The sequence below is a fragment of the Trachurus trachurus genome (assembly GCF_905171665.1).
Source record: "Trachurus trachurus genome assembly, chromosome: 1".
In the NCBI taxonomy this organism is placed as follows: domain Eukaryota; kingdom Metazoa; phylum Chordata; class Actinopteri; order Carangiformes; family Carangidae; genus Trachurus; species Trachurus trachurus.
In genome coordinates, this window is record NC_139891.1 from 15,211,606 (window position 1) to 15,233,959 (window position 22,354).

General features: G+C 41.1%; 1 protein-coding gene across 1 annotated transcript in view; it reads left to right on the forward strand.

Moving 5' to 3' along the window:
• Positions 1–21,386, forward strand: part of atf7ip (activating transcription factor 7 interacting protein) — a 38,592-nt gene extending 17,206 nt beyond the window's left edge. Inside the window, exons 2-14 of the mRNA XM_083977781.1 lie at positions 5,749–5,801; positions 6,719–7,231; positions 7,361–7,817; positions 8,750–8,928; positions 9,059–9,196; positions 9,296–9,367; positions 9,477–9,553; positions 12,514–12,578; positions 16,216–16,869; positions 17,135–17,230; positions 17,446–17,523; positions 17,678–17,760; positions 20,528–21,386. Coding sequence (XP_083833907.1) covers positions 6,725–7,231; positions 7,361–7,817; positions 8,750–8,928; positions 9,059–9,196; positions 9,296–9,367; positions 9,477–9,553; positions 12,514–12,578; positions 16,216–16,869; positions 17,135–17,230; positions 17,446–17,523; positions 17,678–17,760; positions 20,528–20,986 — 2,865 coding nt within the window. The 5' untranslated portion in view covers positions 5,749–5,801; positions 6,719–6,724 and the 3' untranslated portion in view covers positions 20,987–21,386. The remainder of the gene's footprint in view (positions 1–5,748; positions 5,802–6,718; positions 7,232–7,360; positions 7,818–8,749; positions 8,929–9,058; positions 9,197–9,295; positions 9,368–9,476; positions 9,554–12,513; positions 12,579–16,215; positions 16,870–17,134; positions 17,231–17,445; positions 17,524–17,677; positions 17,761–20,527) is intronic.
• The last annotated feature ends 968 nt before the right edge of the window (positions 21,387–22,354 follow it).

Below are 22,354 nucleotides of genomic sequence, written 5' to 3' on the forward strand. Positions count from 1 at the left end.
CATTCTGTATTTTTTTTTTTTTTTTAACTTACATTCTGAACCAGGCTCACCACCCATTACCTTCTCTTCTCTGGCCTTTTTGCTGTGTAGCCAATTGATAATAAAATCAACAAATTATTTTCCTACCATCTAATGAATTCACCTTCTGTGAAAGGTGAACTGTTTAAAAACATATTCCATCCTCATTTTGTTGAACGTTGCATTTCATTCAGTCTGCATCTATTAATACCATCTCTCCAGGACTGGGAGATGGAATAATATGGCAAACTCTTTGTTTGGTCCAGTTGATTGGATTTTCAGACACAATTTGCCTCCTGCAGTTGGAAAGTCGAAAATATAAATATTCCAAATCTTGAAAACGTGTGTTGATCTGTTTTGAGGGTGGTAACACAGTGGAGTTTAAATTACAGCATAATGGAGATTTTGCAAACCACTAGTGCTAATGACTTTCCATGACAGAAACTGCTACGACAAATGGAGCAGCTACCATAGCCAGATTACACCTGACAAAGCCTCTTTCAGTCAAAGCTGTTATTAGGTTATTTAACCTATTAATTGTATCTTCTTTATCCTGTGGTTTATTGTTCAGTTGGCCTGTAGCCTGGTCTGAACACGATAGATCATATTACAGCCTGAGTATGGTCCCTCTAGCCGGTCAAGAGGGATAATAGTAGGCTGAAGCTAACTCAGTACTCAGGTCAGCGGCAGCGAGTGCTCAGTTTATTCCACATAGTACCTTGGGTGATCATGTCACATGTCTGCAGTTCAGATCAAATCTAAAGATTCAGGAGGGAGGCAAAAGGAGGTTTATTTACAGCTATTTCAGGTGTCTAATTATATCTGTTTTGACTATTCTTAAAATAAATAATTGCAGCACCAGCCATCTTAAATCAGTTGCATGAAAATAATCAACTGCTTAACATTCTGGACAGAGTAGTCAGGTATATATCTTAAAAACATACACATCGACAATAAAGGTGAAGTACTGCACCCATGTGATAGTTATGTGTTTCTCTCTGTTTTGTGCTTGACCTTTTTTAATCAGAAAACAGTCTTTGCTTTAGAGGTTATTCAGAAAGAACACCCCCCTCTGCCCTTTGTCAGAATGGTTTAGTCCGTCTTGACTGTAGCTTTCCACACTGTGGACTAGTTTGTGCTAGAGTTGGGGGATGGGGGTTGCTAAGCAACAGCCTGTGCAGTGTACTTCCTCTCTGTCTGTGCGCTGCTAGCTAGGGTTGATCTTGATAATCATCACACTGTACTTGAAAATAACCTACTTTATATGAATTTGTTGAGCATTCAAATATAAAATGCACACATCATCAAGAGAAAAAATGAATTGAACATTTAATCTTTGTGTTTCAAAATTATGCATTGCATCACAATGCTGAGTCAGGAATCCACTTTTTGTGTAAAGGTTTAACTATCACCCACTACAGATTCAGGTAGGCCCACCCACCTTTTCAAAAGAACATACCCCTGCAAGGAATAAGATGGACTAGTCCGAACTGAGCCCCTCCTCCTTTTTTTCATGTTCTCTTGCTGGCCTTTCAGCTGTTCCTTGCTCCCACAATCAACAAATACATGGAAGGCCTCAATCCCATACATCCTGCTAAAGGTCAATGTTTCTTTCTTTTTAAAGCATGTTTAACATTTCTGTCTGTTATTTGAATCTGTCTTAGCTCTCATTGCAGCTTCACTCTCCTCTCAAGGTTAGCTTTTATACTTGTACATGGTATGCTAGATGCTAGCTGGAGAGAAGGCTGAGTTTGGATTGTTTTTTTTAATTCATTTTTTTGTTTTCTTTGCATAGATAACATACATTTGAGACATATTTGTCTTGGAGTTTGCTGTAAATTCTCACTTGCTACCTGATGTGCAATATCAGTGGGGACATTCTGTCACCTGCAACACTGCGTGATGCCAGGAGTATGCATGCTTTTTAACCATTGATTTTCCGCTGGTGACACTCACTCACAGTGGGCGCGGTAAATTAAGTTAACTTGAGTCATACAGTGGTGGCTGTGCATACGTTTAGATTTTTATCAGCATCAACCCATTTGTAGTTGTGCAAAACTGGCTTCGTCTGTGATTCTCACAAACATCCCACAGGTGTAAAGCATCTCCCATGAAGGTTTTTTTTTGCCCAGGTGTTTCTTTTTTATTTTTATACAGTATTGTCTGTTTGCATATCAAACTGACAAGATCATACTCATTCAGATTGCGGCGACTGTTATTATTATTTTTTATTAATGTCTGATGGCAGGTTATATAGTGTTGCAGGTATATTCACGTAGTTTGAAGCATCTGCGTGTATAGTTGTGGGGCCAAGCTTTAAGCACAACATGGGCCCCGGCTCATCATTCCCAAGTTCAACCCTGACAAATTTCAAGCAATAACATGTTAAGACTCGTAATGCACCTGCAAAATGGTGCTTCAATTTATTTTACCTGCTTGGTGACACTCTTGGCACACAGTGGTTCGAGGAGTAGGTCTCAGTATTTTAATGGTGAACGTTTATTTGTCGTGAACAGATTGAAGGAGAGCGCAATAAACAAAGGTCTAGATATGAACCGGTAGCAATAGATCACAGACCGATGGATTTAAAATGCCTTCATTTGTGGTACCAGTCTCATTTGTTGGCCAGGGAACATCTCAAAAACTGGTGCCTAAGCAAAAACTTGTTTTGGCAAGTTGCACATGCATGTCCATGCACTGTATCCCCCCGCTTTAAGTTAGTGAGCAGCCTTACCACCGACTCCAAATGAGTGTTAAATCATATTGGGCAAGATTTGATGAGTCAAAGAAGAAGTCATCTGCAGAAACATAGTTGCATCTCAACAGATAATGTGATGTATTTTCCTTAAAGTTGTGATGTTCTGTCTGTGAAGCTGCAATGCCAGGTCTTTGTTGTGACTTGGGTCTGGTTAGACGCGTGACTTCAGTGATCCCGAGTGGTCAGTGCTCAATGAAAGTGTGAACATCATACCAAGACCAACTGATGATGCATTTGAGATGGGTGGTGGTTTGAGCCACATGTGTCCACATTCCTTTTTGCAGTGTGAATGTAAATGCATCCTGGTCACGTTGAAGGATATCCTCTGCCACAGTTTAATTAGTCCCACCACAGTTTTATTATGAACCAAAAATATTCTAATTTACAACTTTATTTCATTGTAAGAGCTGTGCGTGGTGCAGTAATTAGCTCATCCCCTCCTGCTCTCTCCCTCTCCCTCTCTCATTATCTGTCTTTTCACTCACTCTCACTCACTCACTCACACAAGCTCCATTGGCTAAAAGCAACAACATATCTGTTTATTTGCATATAGAGCTGATAACAAGTGGTCAACTGGGTTTTTTTGTGTGAAAAGGAACGGTCAAAAATCCAGAGAGACGTGCTTTACCTCCTGTTTCTGACGTGTTCAGGTTAGCACGAAGGCATTTATGAGTAAGAATTCCTTCTTGTATATCGAGACTAGTTGACCAAAGCCTGACTGACTAAACATTATAATCTGGGCGAGTTTTTTAAATAAATTGTAAAACCGTTTTGTAACTCATATAAGCAAAATCCTGCAAGTGATTTATTTGACAGAAGATGCATTGAGAAAGACAGAAATAATGGATGTCAACTCGACTGTTTTGAATTAGTAATAGGGTATAATATTACAGGAGACAATTGTGACTTGCTTGAAACCACATTTTGGGGTGTGACTTCAGACCCATGCGAAACCTTATTGCGAGTAATACAACATGGAAATAGATATTCCTACAGTCCTTCATTAGTTGTTTGTGAGAATTCAAGCACAGAAGTAGCAGCTCTGCTATTACAGCAAGTAAGGTAACGATTTTCATTCCAAAAAATGATTAAGCCTCTGATGGACTAAATTGTGGTGGAGGCCACAGCCAGTGCGTGTTCGCCTAACATGCTTTCTGTATTCCTCCAAGTCAGGCAAAGTAGAGGATTCACCGATGTAGCTGCAGAGAGCCCCATTTCTAAATATGGTCTTATGAACTAACTGAGCTTGAAGAAAAAGGACATTTAGTCAGACCTCTTTTTCTTACCACACACATTGTATAGTTATCGAATAAACCACAAAAAAGCACCTAAACGATAATTGCCTGTATTTTAAAATCGTCAACCAGCACAGTTAAAGTGGTTGTGGATTAGCTGTAGTTTCTATATTTGGAACTTGGTGGACAGAGGTGTTTTTGAGAGATGTTTAATTTGGAGAATTTTAGATGTTTGTTTTATATAACGATGCATCTTGCATCTTCTACATTTAGTTGACTGATTTAGAGTCGATGTAATATTCTTGTCAATAAGGGTGGTGCTGCAACGTGATACATGTCTGTTAGAGACTCCTGCTCAGCTAGCTACAGAGAGCTCAGTCTGGCAGCAAACAGCAGAGCTGACGGCCATTTTGAGTTTCTGCACTGAATCCAGACATAGTAAATGAGGCCGTAGGATGGGGGGTGGGGGTGGGGGGTGGAGGGCATTGTGCTCTGCGCAGTGTGCAGTAACATTGGAATGTGAGGTGTACCAGTTATCGTGCTCACCATTTACACCACTGTTTTTGTTTGCTGACTTTTTCAAAGGTGTTTTAATTGTACCTTTTGGTGCAATTATGTCCACAATTTTTTTTTTTTTTACAATAAGGAGTTTGAGACATGGCAGGGAGTACTTACTGGTATCAAAGCAGAGTGGAAATGGCTTCCAGTGTTATGCGTATGCGCGAGCATCTCAGTGCGCTCAGCTTTACAGTGTAAAGTATGCATTCAGCCCAGACAGATGTTGCACATTTTTTCCCCCATGCATGCCATGTGACAGGCTGCTAAGCTGCAAAGCATACATGGCTCAGTTAACCATTGTTGTTGAGATATCTTGTCAGTTGCATGCGTACATGTCAGAAAGCTGTAAAGGTAACCAGCTTTACAAATGTGAAGTCGAAGCAGGTTAATGTTCACCAGATATGATTTTCACGATAACTTGAAGAAGATCGTTCTGGGTTCTGTTTCTGTGCAGCTGTGATTTCACGACAGATAGTATGGATGTACAATTTGAATGTCTCTGCTTTCCGTTATAACATTACAGGAGTGTAGACAGACTGATCAAGCAATACAGTCGAGTCACCTGGCCTCTACTCATCCAAGTTCAGATTCACTGAGTGATTTCTGTGAAAGTCTTGCAGTGTGGTGCGGCGCGCCTCTCTCTGCCCAGCATTTTGTTGTCTTTTTTTCTCCTCACCTTTGCTCATACTTTTGGTAGCATGTCAAGTCTAATTGGTTTCTCGTAGACTGGTGTCTTGCCAGCAAATAGCTGAGTACCGGTAGTCACCTGATATATTTGTCATTGTTGATGTATTATCGATCTTAGCTCGATCTTAATTCTAATGCTAAACGTCCAATAATCTTGAATAAAAGCATTGTCTAAATGATCAGAAAGTTAGATAGTACTGCTAAAACAAAAAGCAATAGCTATGGTGTGAACTTTTGTTGATATAATTATACTTCTAGTGTGATTACATTTGAACTAACCACACAAATACACCTTGTTTGGAGGCTAAGGGCTCAGTTCCAGCTCAGGGGATAGAGATAGACTGCTCAATTCAGAGGAATTGAATTTACATTCAGGGTTACATTTTGATTTGCATTGTCTGTCTGGGTTTTATGCTTAGTTGACTCTATAGACCAAGCATAGAAGCATTTAAGTGCAGTTTACTCAAAAGAATGCATCTCTTTGCCCCTTAGGTTGCCGAAGACTTCTGCTGTAAGTCCATGACCAGGGACCTTTCAACTTGAAGGTGAGTTATTCTCAGATGTTTTAATTAGTATATCCACTGCATGTTAGTCAATATCCCGGCACATTTCTTGTTTTGCTACTAAATGTAAAATGACAATTTGTATGCAGGCTCACACACAGCTTGTAACTTTGTTTTACTCCCATAAAAGAAGATCAAATAATCACATCCATGCATGCATGAATTTAGATGATGAATACATATGAAATAAAACAACTAGCCTCAACACTACAATTTGTGCAAATACAACTATGAACGGAAAATCAGTCATGTTTTGCATAACCTCCTCACTGCTGCCAACAGAGCCTCAGTTTTTCCGTTCTGATTCGCTGAGGACAGAACCAATAGGAAGGTGGGGGGATGGGAGGAAGGTTGGGTTGCTGCTGTCGTTAACTTCAATGTCATTCCTTTTCTCTGGATCAGGGCTTAGGTAAACATGAAATTAATAAGTTAAAAAAGAAAATTAAGGCAGAGAATTTGTCAGCAGTTGAAGCTTTACTGAGTGACATGAAAAAGGGGGTTTCTGGCTCACTGAGCTGCACCTAGACACCTACTTTAGGACCGATGCAGCAGAGTGTAACCAGGTAGTAAGGATATGTCTGGTTTACTTGGATACTAGCTTGAAATACGTGGTTAAGAGACAGAGAGTGTTAGGGAACCGGCCAGTTTGGTATGCAGACCTCTCAGAAAGAAGAACCTTCTGGAAAAGAAGAGACATAAAGCCACAGGGCTCTACAGTGACCCCTTGTGTTTCCTCTGAAACTCTGCAGTCACTTCTTTACTGTGCAGTGCGTAAGGTTCAGGGCAGGTTCATAAGCGGAAGAGACTGTGCTGTTTACTGCCCTCGCTATGTGTCGTAGGTCTTTTCCAGGTTCATCATACCCTTTCATAGCATCTAATCTCTCCTTGTCACTCCACAGGCAGCAATGGAAGTTGTTGTGGCAGAGGAGAAGAAGAAGATTTTCCGTGCCAGGAAAACCATGAAGATCAGTGATCGACAGCAACTGGAGAGTCTTCACACCACTTTGTTGACATCAACTCCAGGTTTGTCCAACCCATCTCCACCACCCCTAATGAATGGCACACACAAAGAGGATGGACAGAAAGTGGGAGACAAAGAGCAAAACAACATCTCGGACTCAAACTCCCCACACGCTACATCACCAGCCTCTCCTGCTCCTTTCTTGTCCTTGAACCTATCACCTTCCCCAGCCTCTTCACAAAGTCCAAAAGAAAAAGAAGATGCTCCTTCTCCCACGTCGCCATTCCACTCTCTGAACTTTGAACTGAAAAAGATGGAAGAGGGAGGGGAGGAGGAGGAAGGGGAGAAGAAAGGCTCCTCGTCATCCTCATCAAATGAGCCTGTTACAACGGTATCAGCAGAATCCAAGGAAAAAGACACTGAAGTGATTCCAGAGGTGGAAAAGAAAGAGGTAAATGTTTCGGTTTAAAAAAAATGTACATTAAATATTCATTTACTCTAAAAAGTAACATCAGATATGTAGGTTTATGATAGAGTTGTTCAGACAGTCCAATAATTGTCTATTTGTGGTCTTCTTTAGGAGGAACCTACTGCAACAGTTAACACAGATGTGGATTCATCGAAGGAGTCCGTTAAAGGTTTGGTTCCATGTTCGCCTGTGCCACCTCCGGTTTCTGACTGCCTAGAACCAATGGATACAAATACTGACACTACAAAGGCCAAGGACCCTGAGGCCTCCATGGCCAAAATAAAAGATGAAAAACCTTCTTCACCTAAATCTATAACTTCAGATTCCTCTCCCCCTTGTCCTTCCTCGTCTCATCCAGCTCTGTCTAGTGTGGATGTAAAACAAGAGAAAAGCAAAGAGGGAGATATAAAAAAAGAGAAGAATAACAAAGAAAATGTGAAGAAAGGACCCATTACTGAGGAAAAGATGGATCTAGACTTGGTGAAAGTTGAAATAAAAAAGGAAAAGCCTGATGATGGAAAAACCACAAAGCCATCTCGGCCATCATCCACTCCACCATCAACTACAGGTATGTGAGTGCATATTGTGTCACATAGCCTATTTACTGTAGATTTCTGCTGATCTTTGCCAATATAGAACAAAGGGAAATGAGCCAAAAGCAGTATAATTAGATATGTCCTTCAGTATTACACACATGCAACGGAAAACTGGAAGTTATTACAAAAAGTCTCCTGTTGATAAGATACAGTCAGAATGGTACTCAGATGGTTTAGTCTGTAAGTTCGGCAGTTATTTATTTATTAGTGATTGATTAGATGGGCAGACAGAGGTATCCCTTTGCTTTCCTTAAACTGGGATTTTCCTCTAGTGTTGCAAAGCATACTATGGTACTGTTTTCAGGTTCTCTCTTATACCCTGTGATTTGTAAATTGACAAGTAAAATTGACTTACGTTAACGACACTACAAAGGAGGCCTATAGTTTGCAAATCTTAAGTTCATTAAATCATAGAATTTTGGATGTATTTCAGTCTGAAGCCCGAAAATGTACCTTAATCTTCAGGTATTCATCCTCAATAATTCAGCTCTAAAACACGATGTGTCAATTGCTGCATTTTACATTATATTTATAGAAATGACTCACCACCACACTTCAAACATCAAACTTCTCTGTCATGATAAATTACCTTTTCTGAATTTGAGATGGAACACCACAAGCACGTTCCATTTACATTAATGTGTCAATGGCCTGCAGTTTCTGATAGGAGGTTGTCATTGCGTACTTGTCAAGTTCAGATCAAACATAAATTGGACTTTGAATAACTTATGTGGCTTCATGCTAGGTTACCTGTTCTGCTTTCTTAAAGGTAATGGTCTGAGGGGTGAAATGGCGCCAAAATATAAAGAAAACTTTTAGTCAAACTCAAAGCTCTGAGTCTTGAGTTCAGATACAGGCTAATGAATGGCAAATAAGCAGGTCTTTGTCTTTGTGTCCCAAATAGTGCAAGAGGACAAGGGTTCGACCTCGGGACTCAAACGCACTTTATCAGAGGGTTCAGAAAAAGATGGAGAAACCCAGACAAGAGACGGGAAGAGGCCCAAGGTGGAGCGTGAAGAGTTGGAAGCACAACTGGAACTTAAAATTACTGCAAAAGCTGGGAGTCACCATAAACTTGAAAAGGTGGGTCTGGGTTTAGTATCCTGCCATGCTCGATATTTTTTCCTCCTAGTTTAATCTAGCTGAATTCAGCTTTGATGGCAATAGATATTGAAAACATTTTTTTTCTCCTTTACTTGATATTCTTTCTCAGATTGTCCAACAGCTAGTGGATGAACGGTTGAGGGTCTTGGAGCTAACGTTGTTTGAAAAGCATTTCGAAGAGCTTAAGGATCGTGTAGATAAGATCGATTGTGCCGCCAAACACCAAACAGCCATTAACACACTCCAAGTAAGTAGATGGCGTCATTGCAGTCTTTGGAGCTGCTTCCCTCCTTACAGTTTCCAAGGATCAAATGTAAAGTCCACTTCCCTCTCTCCTGTTTTGTAGGCCAAAGTAACCCGATTAGCCAAGAAGTTTGGCGCGGCTAATCAGGCATCAGAGAACAAAAGGAAACAAGAGGTACAACATGTTTTTATTTTATTTTATTTTTTCATGAAAATACTTCTAACTTAAATGTAAGCAGTATTACATAAAAATGTCCTCAGAGCATACTGTCTTATTTCCACAGGCGCTTGCTGCTGCTGCCGCCGTCGCCGCTGCTACTGCTAAGACTGCAACTGTTGCAATCAGCCCCCAAGTTCAACGGTAAGTGTGACCATGCTTAGAGCAGTTTCTCCTCTGGATTCCTGTCAACTAGACTATGTTTTGCAATTTATAATTTCACATTAAAAACTGAAGGGATTTTTGTTTTTTCTTTGTTGTTGTTCTTTTATCAATGCAGGCTGCAGGTTCACATGTTTGTCAAACAACTTCATCCTGTGACAAAATTGTTTTCTCTAATTCTACCTCTGAGTTTTCAAAATTCACAGCATCATTGTATTTAAACATGTTATTTCTGAATACAGCAGTGTGTGCTCTTTGGTATTGTGTGGATATAATTTGGCCTTTGTATGAACGTGACAATACCGGACTGAAGCCAGTACTACACACTGAGCCGTTCACAGCATCAGTAGTTGACATTGTCCCAGGTTGCTATCTGTAATCACTACAAAAAAAATGGATAGAATAACGAATCCTTACATCCTCTAAATCCATACCTCTTTTTGGAAACCAAGATCCCATGTCTCTTGTTCGGTTTTCCCGGATCAGCTTTTTTTAAGCTCTTAACTTCACTCCAAATATTTCTTAAGACTGGTTTGGAATAAACAAACACGTGCCAGTCTGTTTTGCACCTGCAAAGTAACCCCGCATGGGTCCAGGTCCTGAGTCTTGTGACGTTCTACAATGTGAAGCCTGAGCGTTTCCTCATCCAGTGCAGAGTGTAGTTAAAACTGCACCTCTCCTCCCAACAGTGTGCTCCGTCGGCAGACAGTAGAGCCACACCGTGAGGTGCCCAGTGATGAAGTGGTGTCCTATGTTGGTAAGACTCCTGTCAGGATGGACAAGGAAGACAAGAAAATGGAGGAGGAAGAGGATATGTCACGTGACATTGCCATGGCAAACAAACTGGCAGAATGCAGTGAGGGAAGATGCAGGGCAGACATTAAACTCCGTGCAATCACTTCCCAGTTGGAGAAAGTGCTTTACCACAACTGCAAAAGGAGCTCAGGGAGTCCCAGGGCTGACCGTTACGCATCGTACATATTCCGCTCCTTAGTCCCATATGATGTCTACTGTGACTGGGTTGCAAAGGTCAATTATGTTGGATTAATGGGCAAGGACGCGCTGCCCATGAATTTAAGGAAGACGATGAGGATTCACATTGAGCGTCGGTTCCCTCTACTGTGCTGTGAGAGCTGGAGAGAAATTCGGGATGTTATCAATGAATTACTGCGAGTGAAGAGAAGACCAGAATTTTTTCGAGAATATGACGAAAGAACATCTCAAAGAGTTTTTATCTGCTAACACTACCTTATCTGACTGTCAATTACGTTTTAGGAAAAAGACAGCACTTCAACATCAACTACAGCGGCCTTAAAAGTAGTAAATGATTTCACTGAATCCTTAGACAACAAGCAACGTTGTGCAGCCCCTTTTATTGACTTGACATCTAAGGCTTTTGACACTGTGGATCATGCAATATTGAAGTAAAAGTGTAGGACGGTCAGAGCAAACTTTCCATTGGTTTGAAAAATGTGTCAGGCAGACCTCAGTGCATGCAGACATAAGATATACACTTGTAGCTTTCATTGCAAATCTAAAGGTGTGCCCCAGGGATTGGTCCTGGGACCACTTCTATTTAGTAAATATATATAAAGTCTTGATTAAAGAAAATGCAAAAATCCATTTTTATGCAGATGACACCACTCTGCATCTATGTCAAGCCAGGCTCCATGTCAGCTTCATCTAGCTTTAAACACTGTACGATGTATCTTGCTTGAACTAAATTTGTTTTGAATGCTGACAAAACAAAACAAACAATGTTTTATAGTACAAAATCAAAGCCACTGAACCCTCACAAACAGCCATAACAGAAAAAATTTAAGTTGAAATTTGGTTTTCCTTTTAGAATTGTTAGCCTCCGCTCAATGCCAAAACAGTTGTTAACTGCCACCTTTATATCTGTGCTGGACTATGGCAGTATCGTGTACATGCATGCATTGTTGGCAGTACTTACATGCGCTGGGTGCTGTCTGCCATGGAGCACTAAGGTTTATCACATGCCCTTACTCACCATTGCTTGTATGCTCAGGTTGGATGGTCTGCCTTGTTCACTTGTAGACTCAACCTGAAGCTTTTTCGTATTTGTAAGTTGTTTTTTTTTGTCCGTTTCCATCTCACCTCGAATTCTATATCCTTAAAAAAAGTATGGGGAAATTACTGTCTCGGCTTCCTACCATCTTTCCCATACTGGACTGCAGAAAAGGGTGTTGATCCCTCTGCTTGGAATGAGTAGTAAAATAACCAGAATTTTATGGAGCTGGTGTCATCGGATGTATTTCAAGTAGTTTTAAATGAATTGGAGGACTGAACACCTGGCTGTATATTTTTTGACTGTTGACTGATTCACATTGGCCGTGTTTGATCCCCAACGCTGACGAGTTGTGACAAATATGATGAATATTTTACATTTCTGTAATTTTTGCTTTATTTTCGTTGTTAGTTGTCACATTTATGTATGCAACTCTGTTCATTGTGCTGCTGCCTGTCTCTACCGGGACGCTGTTAAATAGGAAGTTTTTTTTTTTTTTTTGACCAGACTTTACCTGGTTAAATAAAGTCTAAATGAAAAGGAAATTGCTGTCGTTTTTAGGGTTTCATATTACAGCAACAGAAGCATACTGGGACAATTGTCATTATTGTCATCATTGAAATTTTCAAAACATTTTGTCTAAATATCATTCTCATTCATCCTGGTGACTTGTACACCAAAAATTGTTGACACCGCACTTGAAATCATTCAACTATAATTGCATATTAATGCTTTAATGAAAACTCATGCACTTTAATCATGTGGTAGGGTCTTGCCCCATGTTCAAAGATGACTGTATGAAATGGAATAAATTGAAATGTCAGCACCTTACCATATTAAGTCATCTTCCTGTCATGGACATGAACGGTTCAAAGTGTAAACAACTCTAAGCATAAGCAATCTTTCTGAACAGGCCAGTCCGGACTTCGATGGAGGTAAAGCAGACTCCAACAACAGTTTCTTCCTCCAGCACACCTGGTGAGTTGTAGGATTTCCTTTTGTGTTAGCCATTTAGTGTTGGTCACTCTTTTTAATTGAACATTTAGTGGCATAATATGAAGTAGTGCCACCAACAACAAAGTTGTGGATTTTGACTTCTGGTCCTGTTTCTTTCCATCTGGCGTTTGCATGCGTTTTTGTCTGGATTCTGTCATGTCCGACTGTAGCAGGAAGAAAAAGACCAAAATATTTTAAATATTCACAGATAATCTGAATCGTTAACTAAAATGGTCGCTGTCACAGTTCAGTCCAGTTTGTGTTATTATTTAGAGAAACTACAGTGCCCATGTCATATTTATTTGTCAATTTATATTTCTCTGAATATTTTTTTTTCAGCTTTATGAGACAAACAAGTCCTACATTTAAAAAAATAATAATATATGAATATTAAATGTTTTTTGGTAACAAATACATTTGGAACTGAATACCTCAGGCTCAGGAACATTTTGGCTTGAACATACTGACAGTAATGGACATATCACCAGCCCTATTTCAATTCAGTTCAATTTCCTTTTATCGTCATCAAGCGATAAAGCACAGTGAAATTTAAGTGCATCTCTCTTTGATAATTTAAGGGAAAAAAAGGAATAGAGATGAAAGAATAATACAAAGATTATTTGAGATATATTAAAAAAAAATGTAAGAGGAAAAAGTGCAAAAATATATAAATATGTAAAACAAGTACATGATGATCTACAAGTGTGCTGCAGATGTAACTTGTGCAAATTCACACATTATGCTGTATTGCACATGGGATGAAGCTGTCCCTCAGTCTTGAGAGCGTTGCCTCACAAAACGGGTATTCCGGGTATGTTTTCAGTCCTCTGCAAGTGTGTTAAAGTGTGCGAATGAATATGTCTGAGTGTTGCAAAAGGGCTGTCTTTTGCCATTTGCATGCTGGGATAGGTTTTAACCCTCATGTACATTTGGGGAGTTTGGGGAGTGTGTTTCACTCCTAATTTGGCCGTAATTTTCACTGTTCACTTATTTATCTAGAATCTCAATTTTACATAAATTTGGGAAATTTAGTTCAAAAAATATTTAATAGGTCAATAATGCACTGCAGGCACTTGCAGCTTCCAAACAGAAATACGTTCCAAACCGTATAGCGGTTATACCGTTGCAGCCCTAGTGGGGAGTGCGTGGGGGCTCATCCTTCTCTCTTTCTGACACCGACTCGGCAGAGTCCGAGCCTGACTCTGTTGTGGCGCCCTCGTGGTCCTCTACAGGGACTCTGGGCAATCGACTTGCTACGCCAATAAGAGGGTCCACAGCGTTGACTGTGAATTCAGCTTGTTTTTGACAGATGAGATGATTGACCTCATCGTCAATATGACCAACCTCCACGGTCACCGTACGGTCACAAACTGGACCGAGGTGGACTCCAAAGAGGTCCGTGCACATGTTGGACTTTTGATTTTGGCGGGCATCGACAAGTCCAGAGGCGAGTCCACCCACACCATGTGGAAGGAACACAAGGGCCATCCCATCTTCAAGCATCTCTACAAGCTACGGAGACCAGCTTGTCATCAGGAGGACTAGCTTGCCCCCATCAGCCTGTGGGAAATGTGGACGCGTCACCTTCCCCTCCCTTTCAACTCCGACAAAGATGTCACAGTGGACAAGCAGCTCTTGCCATTCAGAGGGCAATGCCGATTTCAGCAGTACATGCCAAACAACCCGGCCAAATATGGGATATATGGGGAAAAAAAACTGACGTTGCCACATGCTTGGATGCGAGGTGCGACATTTACTTGGGAGAGACTCCTTGCAAACCTGTGGGAAACACTGCACTTGCTCAGGACCTTCTGCAGAAGGAAGTGGCCTTGGTTGGGATGATCAGCAAAAACAAACCAGAGTTGCCACCCAACCTGGTGCGGGGCAAAAGACAAGCTGCCCTCTCCTCCCTCTTCACTTTCCCAAAGAGCACCACAGCTGTAATATAAGTTACTTGCCTAAAGTGGGGGAGGGATGTGGTCCTCATCAGCACCAGGCACCGGGAGGCAGTGGTGACAAAGGGAGCAAAGAAGAAACCTGAGATTGTCGCCTACTACAACAACTGCAAGGGAGGTGTCGACAATCTCGACAAGGTGTGTGCCATTTCATACTTATTACTACTTGCGTCCTATTGTTTATTTTTTCTGAATTTGTATGCTTGTTAGAGATATATTTGGGATGGATATATATACACACACATATAGTGTTGGATTATGTATGTAGTAGTATTCTCACTGTCAGATGCAGCTTTAGGATAAATTTGTAATACCATTTTTCTCGCCCTTTTTTCTTTTTAGGGTCTTGGCACCTACAGCTGCAAAAGGAAGACAAGCAGGTGGCCACTAATGATATTTTTTTAACATGGTGGACTTCCCATCATACAACTCATTTGTCATCTACATGGCTGTGGATCCCTCTTTGAATCAGGCAAAGAGTTTCAGAAGGAGGCTCTTCTTGGGGGAGCTGGGAAATTCCCTGGTCTCTGCAGCGATTCTGAGGAGACAGCGCCTCACTCGCACACCAGTTGCTGCTGCTATGGTGAGAGGGATGCAGGCTTCTGCAGGTGCCCCTACAGAAACCATCCCACAGACAACGGAGGACACCAGCAGTTCGAGAATGAGGGGAAAATGCAATTGTGCCAAAGAAAAAGAACTGCCAGCTCTTGCATTTGATGTGGTGGAAACAAATCATCAAGTGATATTGTCCTGCTGGAGAGACTGAACAGATTTTCACCCCCATCCACCTACAGTACGCATGCGCACACACAGCAAAAAAGTTTAGTTCTGTATTCATCCTCAACTCTGTAGCACTATTGTTCTGTTTTGTTTTGAATGTTGAATTTTGGTTCATAATAAATGTTGACATTCATAAATATTAGGCTGAGTCCTTTTTTTCAGGTAAAATGGAAAATACTATTGTAAGAAACTATACCGATAAACTCCACATACAGTATAAGCCCAGAAACTACTACTTCTTTGCACAGGCCTGGATAGTAAGTAAATGGTGCCATCTGGTGGTCAACAGTAAAACTAAAACTAATTTTACCTCTTTCCTACAGGGGGAGCCACTGATATTGCAGAAATGCAAGATTGTATACTGTTATGGCTCTGCAATTAAATAAATATGTTTATAATATAAGTCTTTGGGGAAGTTTTATCCGCTAACAGCAAACTTGGGTGAAAAAGAATCTGATATGTGATGCTACACAAAAACTAATAATGCATCAAAGTAAATTTTGTTACACATTCATTACATTCTAAAAATGAAAAAAAAAGAGTAAAAAATAAATCATTTTAGTAGTTTTGATTAGGACTGAGGCTGACTGACAGATTTGAGCCAAAAAAGTTGATAATGTTGATTTTGATATGTTTTTACAGGAGATTTTTGTACTGGATGATTTCATCTCGAACTGTAAATTAGGGGGTGTTTTCTAACTGTACACAAGGGTCTGAACTGCCATGACCCTTTCTGACAATAATCAATGAATGATTCTAATAAGGGCTAATCTGCTTCTGGTTGTGCACCCTTTAGTTGACTGTACATAAAGAGCAGATGAGTATAAGAAGTACAGAATGCCAGTCATTTGAAAATCTCTTTGACACTTTCCTATTTTCCTCAGCAAATCCAGCCCCACCTGCTCCTGCAGTTCCTGTCCTAACACCAGCTGCTACATCCACCTCCACAGCCATGGTTCAACAGGCTCCCATCCTCCAGCTGATCACCTCCACCGCTAATGCTGCCTCCACCCTGGCTACTGCCATTACCACTCAGAGTCCCACAGGCACCCTACTTCTGAAGACGGCCCATGGGAGTGGCATGATGGCTACAGGCCAGCCACTTCTCATCCAGCTGACTAATGGCCAGGCAGGAACGCTGGTCAACATCCCTGTCGCCTCTCTGTCTGCAGCCAATTCGCTCAACAAGGTCAAAACCACTGCTTCCACCGCCACTTTTATACTCAAGCCTGCTCCCACAACTACCACAGCAGCATTGTCTGCCCCAGCTGCTGCCACTGTCCCAGCCCTACAGGCCTCCACTGGTCAGATGTCTCCTGCCCAAATTTCTCTTGCCCGAGCCGTGTACCAAGGGGGTGCCGGGGGGATAACTACGCCCAATGCTGGGGTGTCTGTTACCACAGCCAGGACGCCGGCTCAGTCTGTCTCTGTAGCTGGAGCTATGTCATCAGCCTCTTCACCTGCGACGTCTGGACCAGCAGCAACAGGTTCCACTGCTCCAGGACCGCCACAGGGAACGTCCCTTACATCAAAGACAGGTGGGGGTTTGAATTAATTACAAGGGTTGTTTTGTGTGTTGGGGTTGATTAAAATGTCATCTCTGCTGTAATTTGCAGATTATAAAACTGCACTTGTCTGTCAGTTGGGCTTGTCTCACAATTGTCAGAAGGTGGTGGAGAGACGAGATGACATTTGATTTTTACTTAAAATCTATGCTATCATTGTTTAAATTCTAATGTGCCTCTCTGTACTATCTGATTGTTTTGTTCTCTCAATCAACTTTTATTTTTTTATTTTTCTCAGACAACCAAGCTGCAGGACCTGCAACACCCAAATCAGCCACAACACGACCCAAAGGCTCTGTCATTGATCTCACTGAAGATGACGATGATGTTCAAGGTAAAGCTGTAGCATACCTGGTTTTCCCGTACATTAAAGGCCCATATGGCCCATTGCCATAATCCCTATGGTGATAGCAGTAGTTGGCAATGGGCCAATTTGCCAAAATGTTGAACTATCCCTTTAAAATAGATTTTAATTCATAATTTGTTTGTTCAAATGCTGTACTGAAAAGAAACCTTGAGTCTAATTATGGTGTACTGCATGCTCTGTAGTGACAGGAGTGAAAAATGCCACCATTGGAGCTCCCTCACCGAGCCAGCGTCCCCACCCTGTCGTCAGCATTCCCAACAGTAAGACTACCACATTTTATTGAGAGCATGAAGGAATGATATAGTGTCATCTCGACTGCAAGGCTCTATCATGAAAAAATGTTTGTATGTCAAAGCAAGTGTGTGTACAGATTGCAAGCTGCAAATATAAATTTCACATCTGCTCTATCCTCAGGTGCAGGAGCAAGGTCGTCCCCACAAAGCAATCAAAACTCTCCCAGCAATCCACAATTGACAGTCCACCACCGACCCCCATTGGTGAGGAATTTGAAATGCATTCTTTATATTTTGCACATACCAAATCTAGCCACTAATCTATTTTTTTAATGAAAGTGAGATAAAAAAAAATTGCAGTTTGAATGGGTTTCAATGGCACATTTTTTGCACATAACAGTATGAGTGAAACACTTTTTGTTTGTTGCAGTGTATTTTACGTACTGTAGGAGCTGAGCTGGAAATAACAAGTTCAAATAAAAAAATACACAATCTTGCCATATGCATGAACCCGGCCAAATTTATAAAAAAAAATTAGGAATGAAAAGCGCATTTTTATTTAACCTTTATTTTACCAGGCAAATTGCTTGAGATAAAATCTCTTTTACAAGCATGGCCTGGCCATAAAAAGTCCACAACAGTCCCGAAGGGTTAAAGCATAATACATTCACTTTACTACTCTCCACTAGATGGCATAATTTTTACCATATTCAGCAAATGGAGAAAAAACATGCTATGTCCACTAGATGACACTGTCACAATTCCCTCCTCCCTCTCATGAGGTGTGTGTGTTGCACATCATGATGAGCAATGGGCTAGGGTTTTCGAGTTCGAAGCCCTTCTAGGTCGCTTTCACACCAGAGCTGTTTGGTCCGCTTTAAATGGACCAGGGTTAATTTCCTGGGATAGTCCACTTCGTTTGGGCAGGTGTGAAAGCTCATCCGAACTCTGGAGCGGATCAAACGAGCCAACCCTGGTCCGCCTGAAAACGTGGGTCTCGGTTCGCTTTCAAGTGTACCGTGGTGCGGTTCGTATACAGTGTGAACGCTCACCGGACCAAACACAGGACAAAATGTAGAAAGTGTTGCAATACACAGTGCGTCTGTACACAGTGAGTCTGTAGGCGTTAGCAACACATACACCTCGTTGTCCGTCATCGACTGTATTTTTCCTCCGGTGCCGTTTTCCTTTCATTTTCTCATTGTGAGAGTGAAATGTAGCTGCAACAACTAGAGAATGCATTTCAACAAAGAACAATTATGGAGGTAACTGTGGTTCTATGGATGACGGTCAGCACGCCAGATACGGTGGTGTGTGTTGTTTATATATAAAAAAAAACAGCTAATTTAAAGCAACATTGCGGAGTTTCAGCTCAGTGCTTCCACCATCTGGTTGAGAAGCGCTATCGTCTGGGGGGGAAAACGAAACTTAACGAAAACGAAACTTATCAGCCAGCGCATCCAGCGTTTATTCCCATTAATAAACGACAGTATTTCCCACATGTTTGCAAGGAGACTGCGTGGCGGGTGGTCGGGGGAGGGGAGGAGGGGAGGAGGGGGTGAGGGGGTGAGGGGGGTGGGGGGGCGGCAGCGGCGGCGACGACCGGAGGGGAACCGTAAGTTTCGCTTTTACCCACCACGTCTCTCCCTCGACGCAGAGGGGAGGGGGCGGTGATTCGTACCCGTGCAGGGAAGTTACATAGTGCAGTTTCAGCCGACGCGACCCCGCTCAGGCTGCAGCGGCAGCACCATTAACCATTTTTCTACCATTGCAATGAGTCTGGAAACATTATTTTAAGGCCGAAAAACTCTGCAATGTTACTTTAACATGCTGATCCATTTTTGCTGTTTGTTTTTGCGGGTCAGGAGGGAGGGATTTCCCCTGCAAATTTGCCCAATTGATGAGCGCCCTTTTCAACTGTGGGACGTATTCAGAAAGTTTGGTGTGCTTCAGAAATGGCAGCGTGAAAGCAGAACCGAACCCAGTGATAAATGCAATGTTAAAACTTTCAGCGATCCAATCGAACCGAGTCCTCTTGGTCAGGTGTGAAAACGACCTAAGATTACTTTGTATTTATGCACAGTTGCAAACCATACAAACCTACAGAGGTTCATAGTACACACAAGCATGCACTGCTTCAAATAAATTAAAACATGGGCCATCTTGAATCACATGAATGATGCAGCCGTTGAGTGTGACATAATAAACTCTGGCTTTTTATTGAGTTGTTTACACAGCTGCGATTGCAGCCAAAGTAAAAATGCAACTCTCTCTCCCGGACACACATTTGTTGCTGTTACTGAATGTTATTGAGCCATTGTTGATGTTCCTGATTCACTGTTCATAGTTCGTTGTTCATTACTTCACTTCTAATTAAAACATTTTTTAAAAAGTCCAGTAATTAAAAAGTAGTGGAAAATATATATTGGCTTTATATTATTAGGCGAGGTTCTTTGTTTTAATCTAACAAAGCACAAAAAATGAATATTTGGTGTATATGATAAGGGCTGATGTTGGTTTAAAATTCAAGCCTGAAAAGCTGGAAATGATATCAATATTTCATATTTTTTTATAGCTACCTTATCAAAAGCACATTTTTTGTGCTTAGTGGTATGAGTGTGAGTATTTGACTATGCGCAGAAAATAATAATGCGCAGAAAATAATAATGCATAAAAATCAGTGTTGATGCTAGTCATTGAAATATCCCAGGCTGTAATAATCCAAAACAAAAAAAAACTACTTTGCATGTAGTATATTATAAATCATTTCTCTCTTTTTTTTTTTTTTTACCTGTTAAGTACTGGTTATTTGTTATTTGCATGGCCTTGTTAAAACCCTAAATATGTAGATGTTATACTGAGAGGCTACCATCAGTGGGGCTGGCTACACATTTCTCCATTTATCTCAGTTTTTAACCTTTGGGGACCCATTTTCATTTCACTTTGAATTATATTTTTTTCAAGACAGATTGGTTATGATCATATACAGCCTTTCTACATGATCAACTTACGACAGTTTTCTCTTTTGCAGGACTCTCCGTTGAAATCCCGTGCTGTAACCACTTCTACGCCAGCCCGGAGCTCCAACACGGTACTGCCCCCTCTCCCAGTAGCTCCCGCACCTGCTCGTTTACCTCCGGAGGCCGAGCGCACCTCACCTCCTCAGCAACCTCAGCTGAAGCTGGTGCCAAGTCAGACTGGTATAGTGCTGTCCTGGTGTGTGGCAGAAACTGATCGGACCTGTGCAGCTGTAGATAGCTATCACCTCTATGCCTTCCATCAAGACAACTCCAACAACAATGCAGCGCAGCAACACTGGAAGAAGATTGGGGAGGTGAAGGCCCTTCCTCTGCCCATGGCCTGTACACTGACCCAGTTCCAGTCTGGCTCAACTTATCATTTTGCCGTTCGAGCCAAAGACATCTACGGGCGCTTTGGCACTTTCTGTGAACCTCAGTGCACAAATGTCATCAATTCTAGCTCAAGTTGAACAGTAAAGGAATTAAAACATTTTTTTGCATTTGGAAGTTCATGACTTCCTTTACTTCTCTTTGTGTTAGGAAGAGATACAGTATCTGTAAATATCTACAAAACAACTTGATTTTTGACTGATTTGGGAAAGTTGAAGCAGCAAAGTTGGTTTTGTCTGGTTATTGTATGTATTGTATTTTTTGTGACTTAAGCTGTTGTACATACTTGATTTACTTTGCCTCTCAACCAAGTCAGATATTTATGTTGTTGACTCTTGTTACTCTGACCCAGATGTCTTTTGCTTTACTTGAGAAGAGGTGACAGGATTATCAATGTAAACTCAGAATTGCACAGAAATGTATAAATGTGTGGTAGAAACTGAATGATAACTTTTGTAAGTTTTGTCTGATAACCAGACTTTGACAAACACAATAAAAGGTTTTATTAAAGTCTTGACTGGGACTGTATCTGCTATTGTTGGTTCCATAGCTCTTTCTTGCTAATATGGACACCACCAGTCTAACAACAGTGGCACTTTTGTAATATTTTTGAGAAACTCCTATGTTTCACCAGTTCAAATCAATGTACTGTTGTTTGAAGTTTTATTTCCACAGAAATCTCATAGCAGCTGGCTCTCGTAAATCTGGCAGCTAGTGACGAAACACAGATCTGCCAACATTAGTGATAACATTAACTGTAACACTCATCTTCTAGTTGTTTCACACAGACAGCAAGACAATGTTAGTTTCTAGCATAGCATAGCATTTTCTATTTGTTGCTTTAACAGAAGAGTCAGAGAATGGAAGTATATTTGTTATGAAATCAAGCAAGTCTGTTACATAGATACTAATTGAAGAATTGCAGGAAAAAACCCAGGGTCACACAAATAAAAATGTTGATTAAGTCTCATGGATCAGGAATGTGCACAATAAACCATATCATCTAACACTTAAGACCAGCAGATATAATCCTTTGAAAACAAAGGGAGCTCTGATGGAGGTGGTAATGGAAAACCAAATCATCTTCAATTGAAATCTGAGTCTGGTCTGATGGTGGTGCTAGAGCAACATTGAAATGTTCCAATATTTAAATATGTTAAATATTGGGGCACACCCTCTAAACCAGTCAGGAGGTTTGCCAGGGGACAACATAAACAGATGGAACTACTAGAGCGAAAGGTGGCATGCATTTGGGGGTGGCCAGATGGTCCATGGAGGCATCAATGAAGTCAACCACAAAGTCCCACCAAAACCAAGGAAGAGTCCTGATGCCAGAATTCCTGGTTCATCTATTCTTCTGAAAGACAGGATTTGGGATAGTGTGGACTTCAACTGTGATTCAACCTAAGATTGCATTGAAGACTGCTCGATGGTCTATGGTGCAGGAA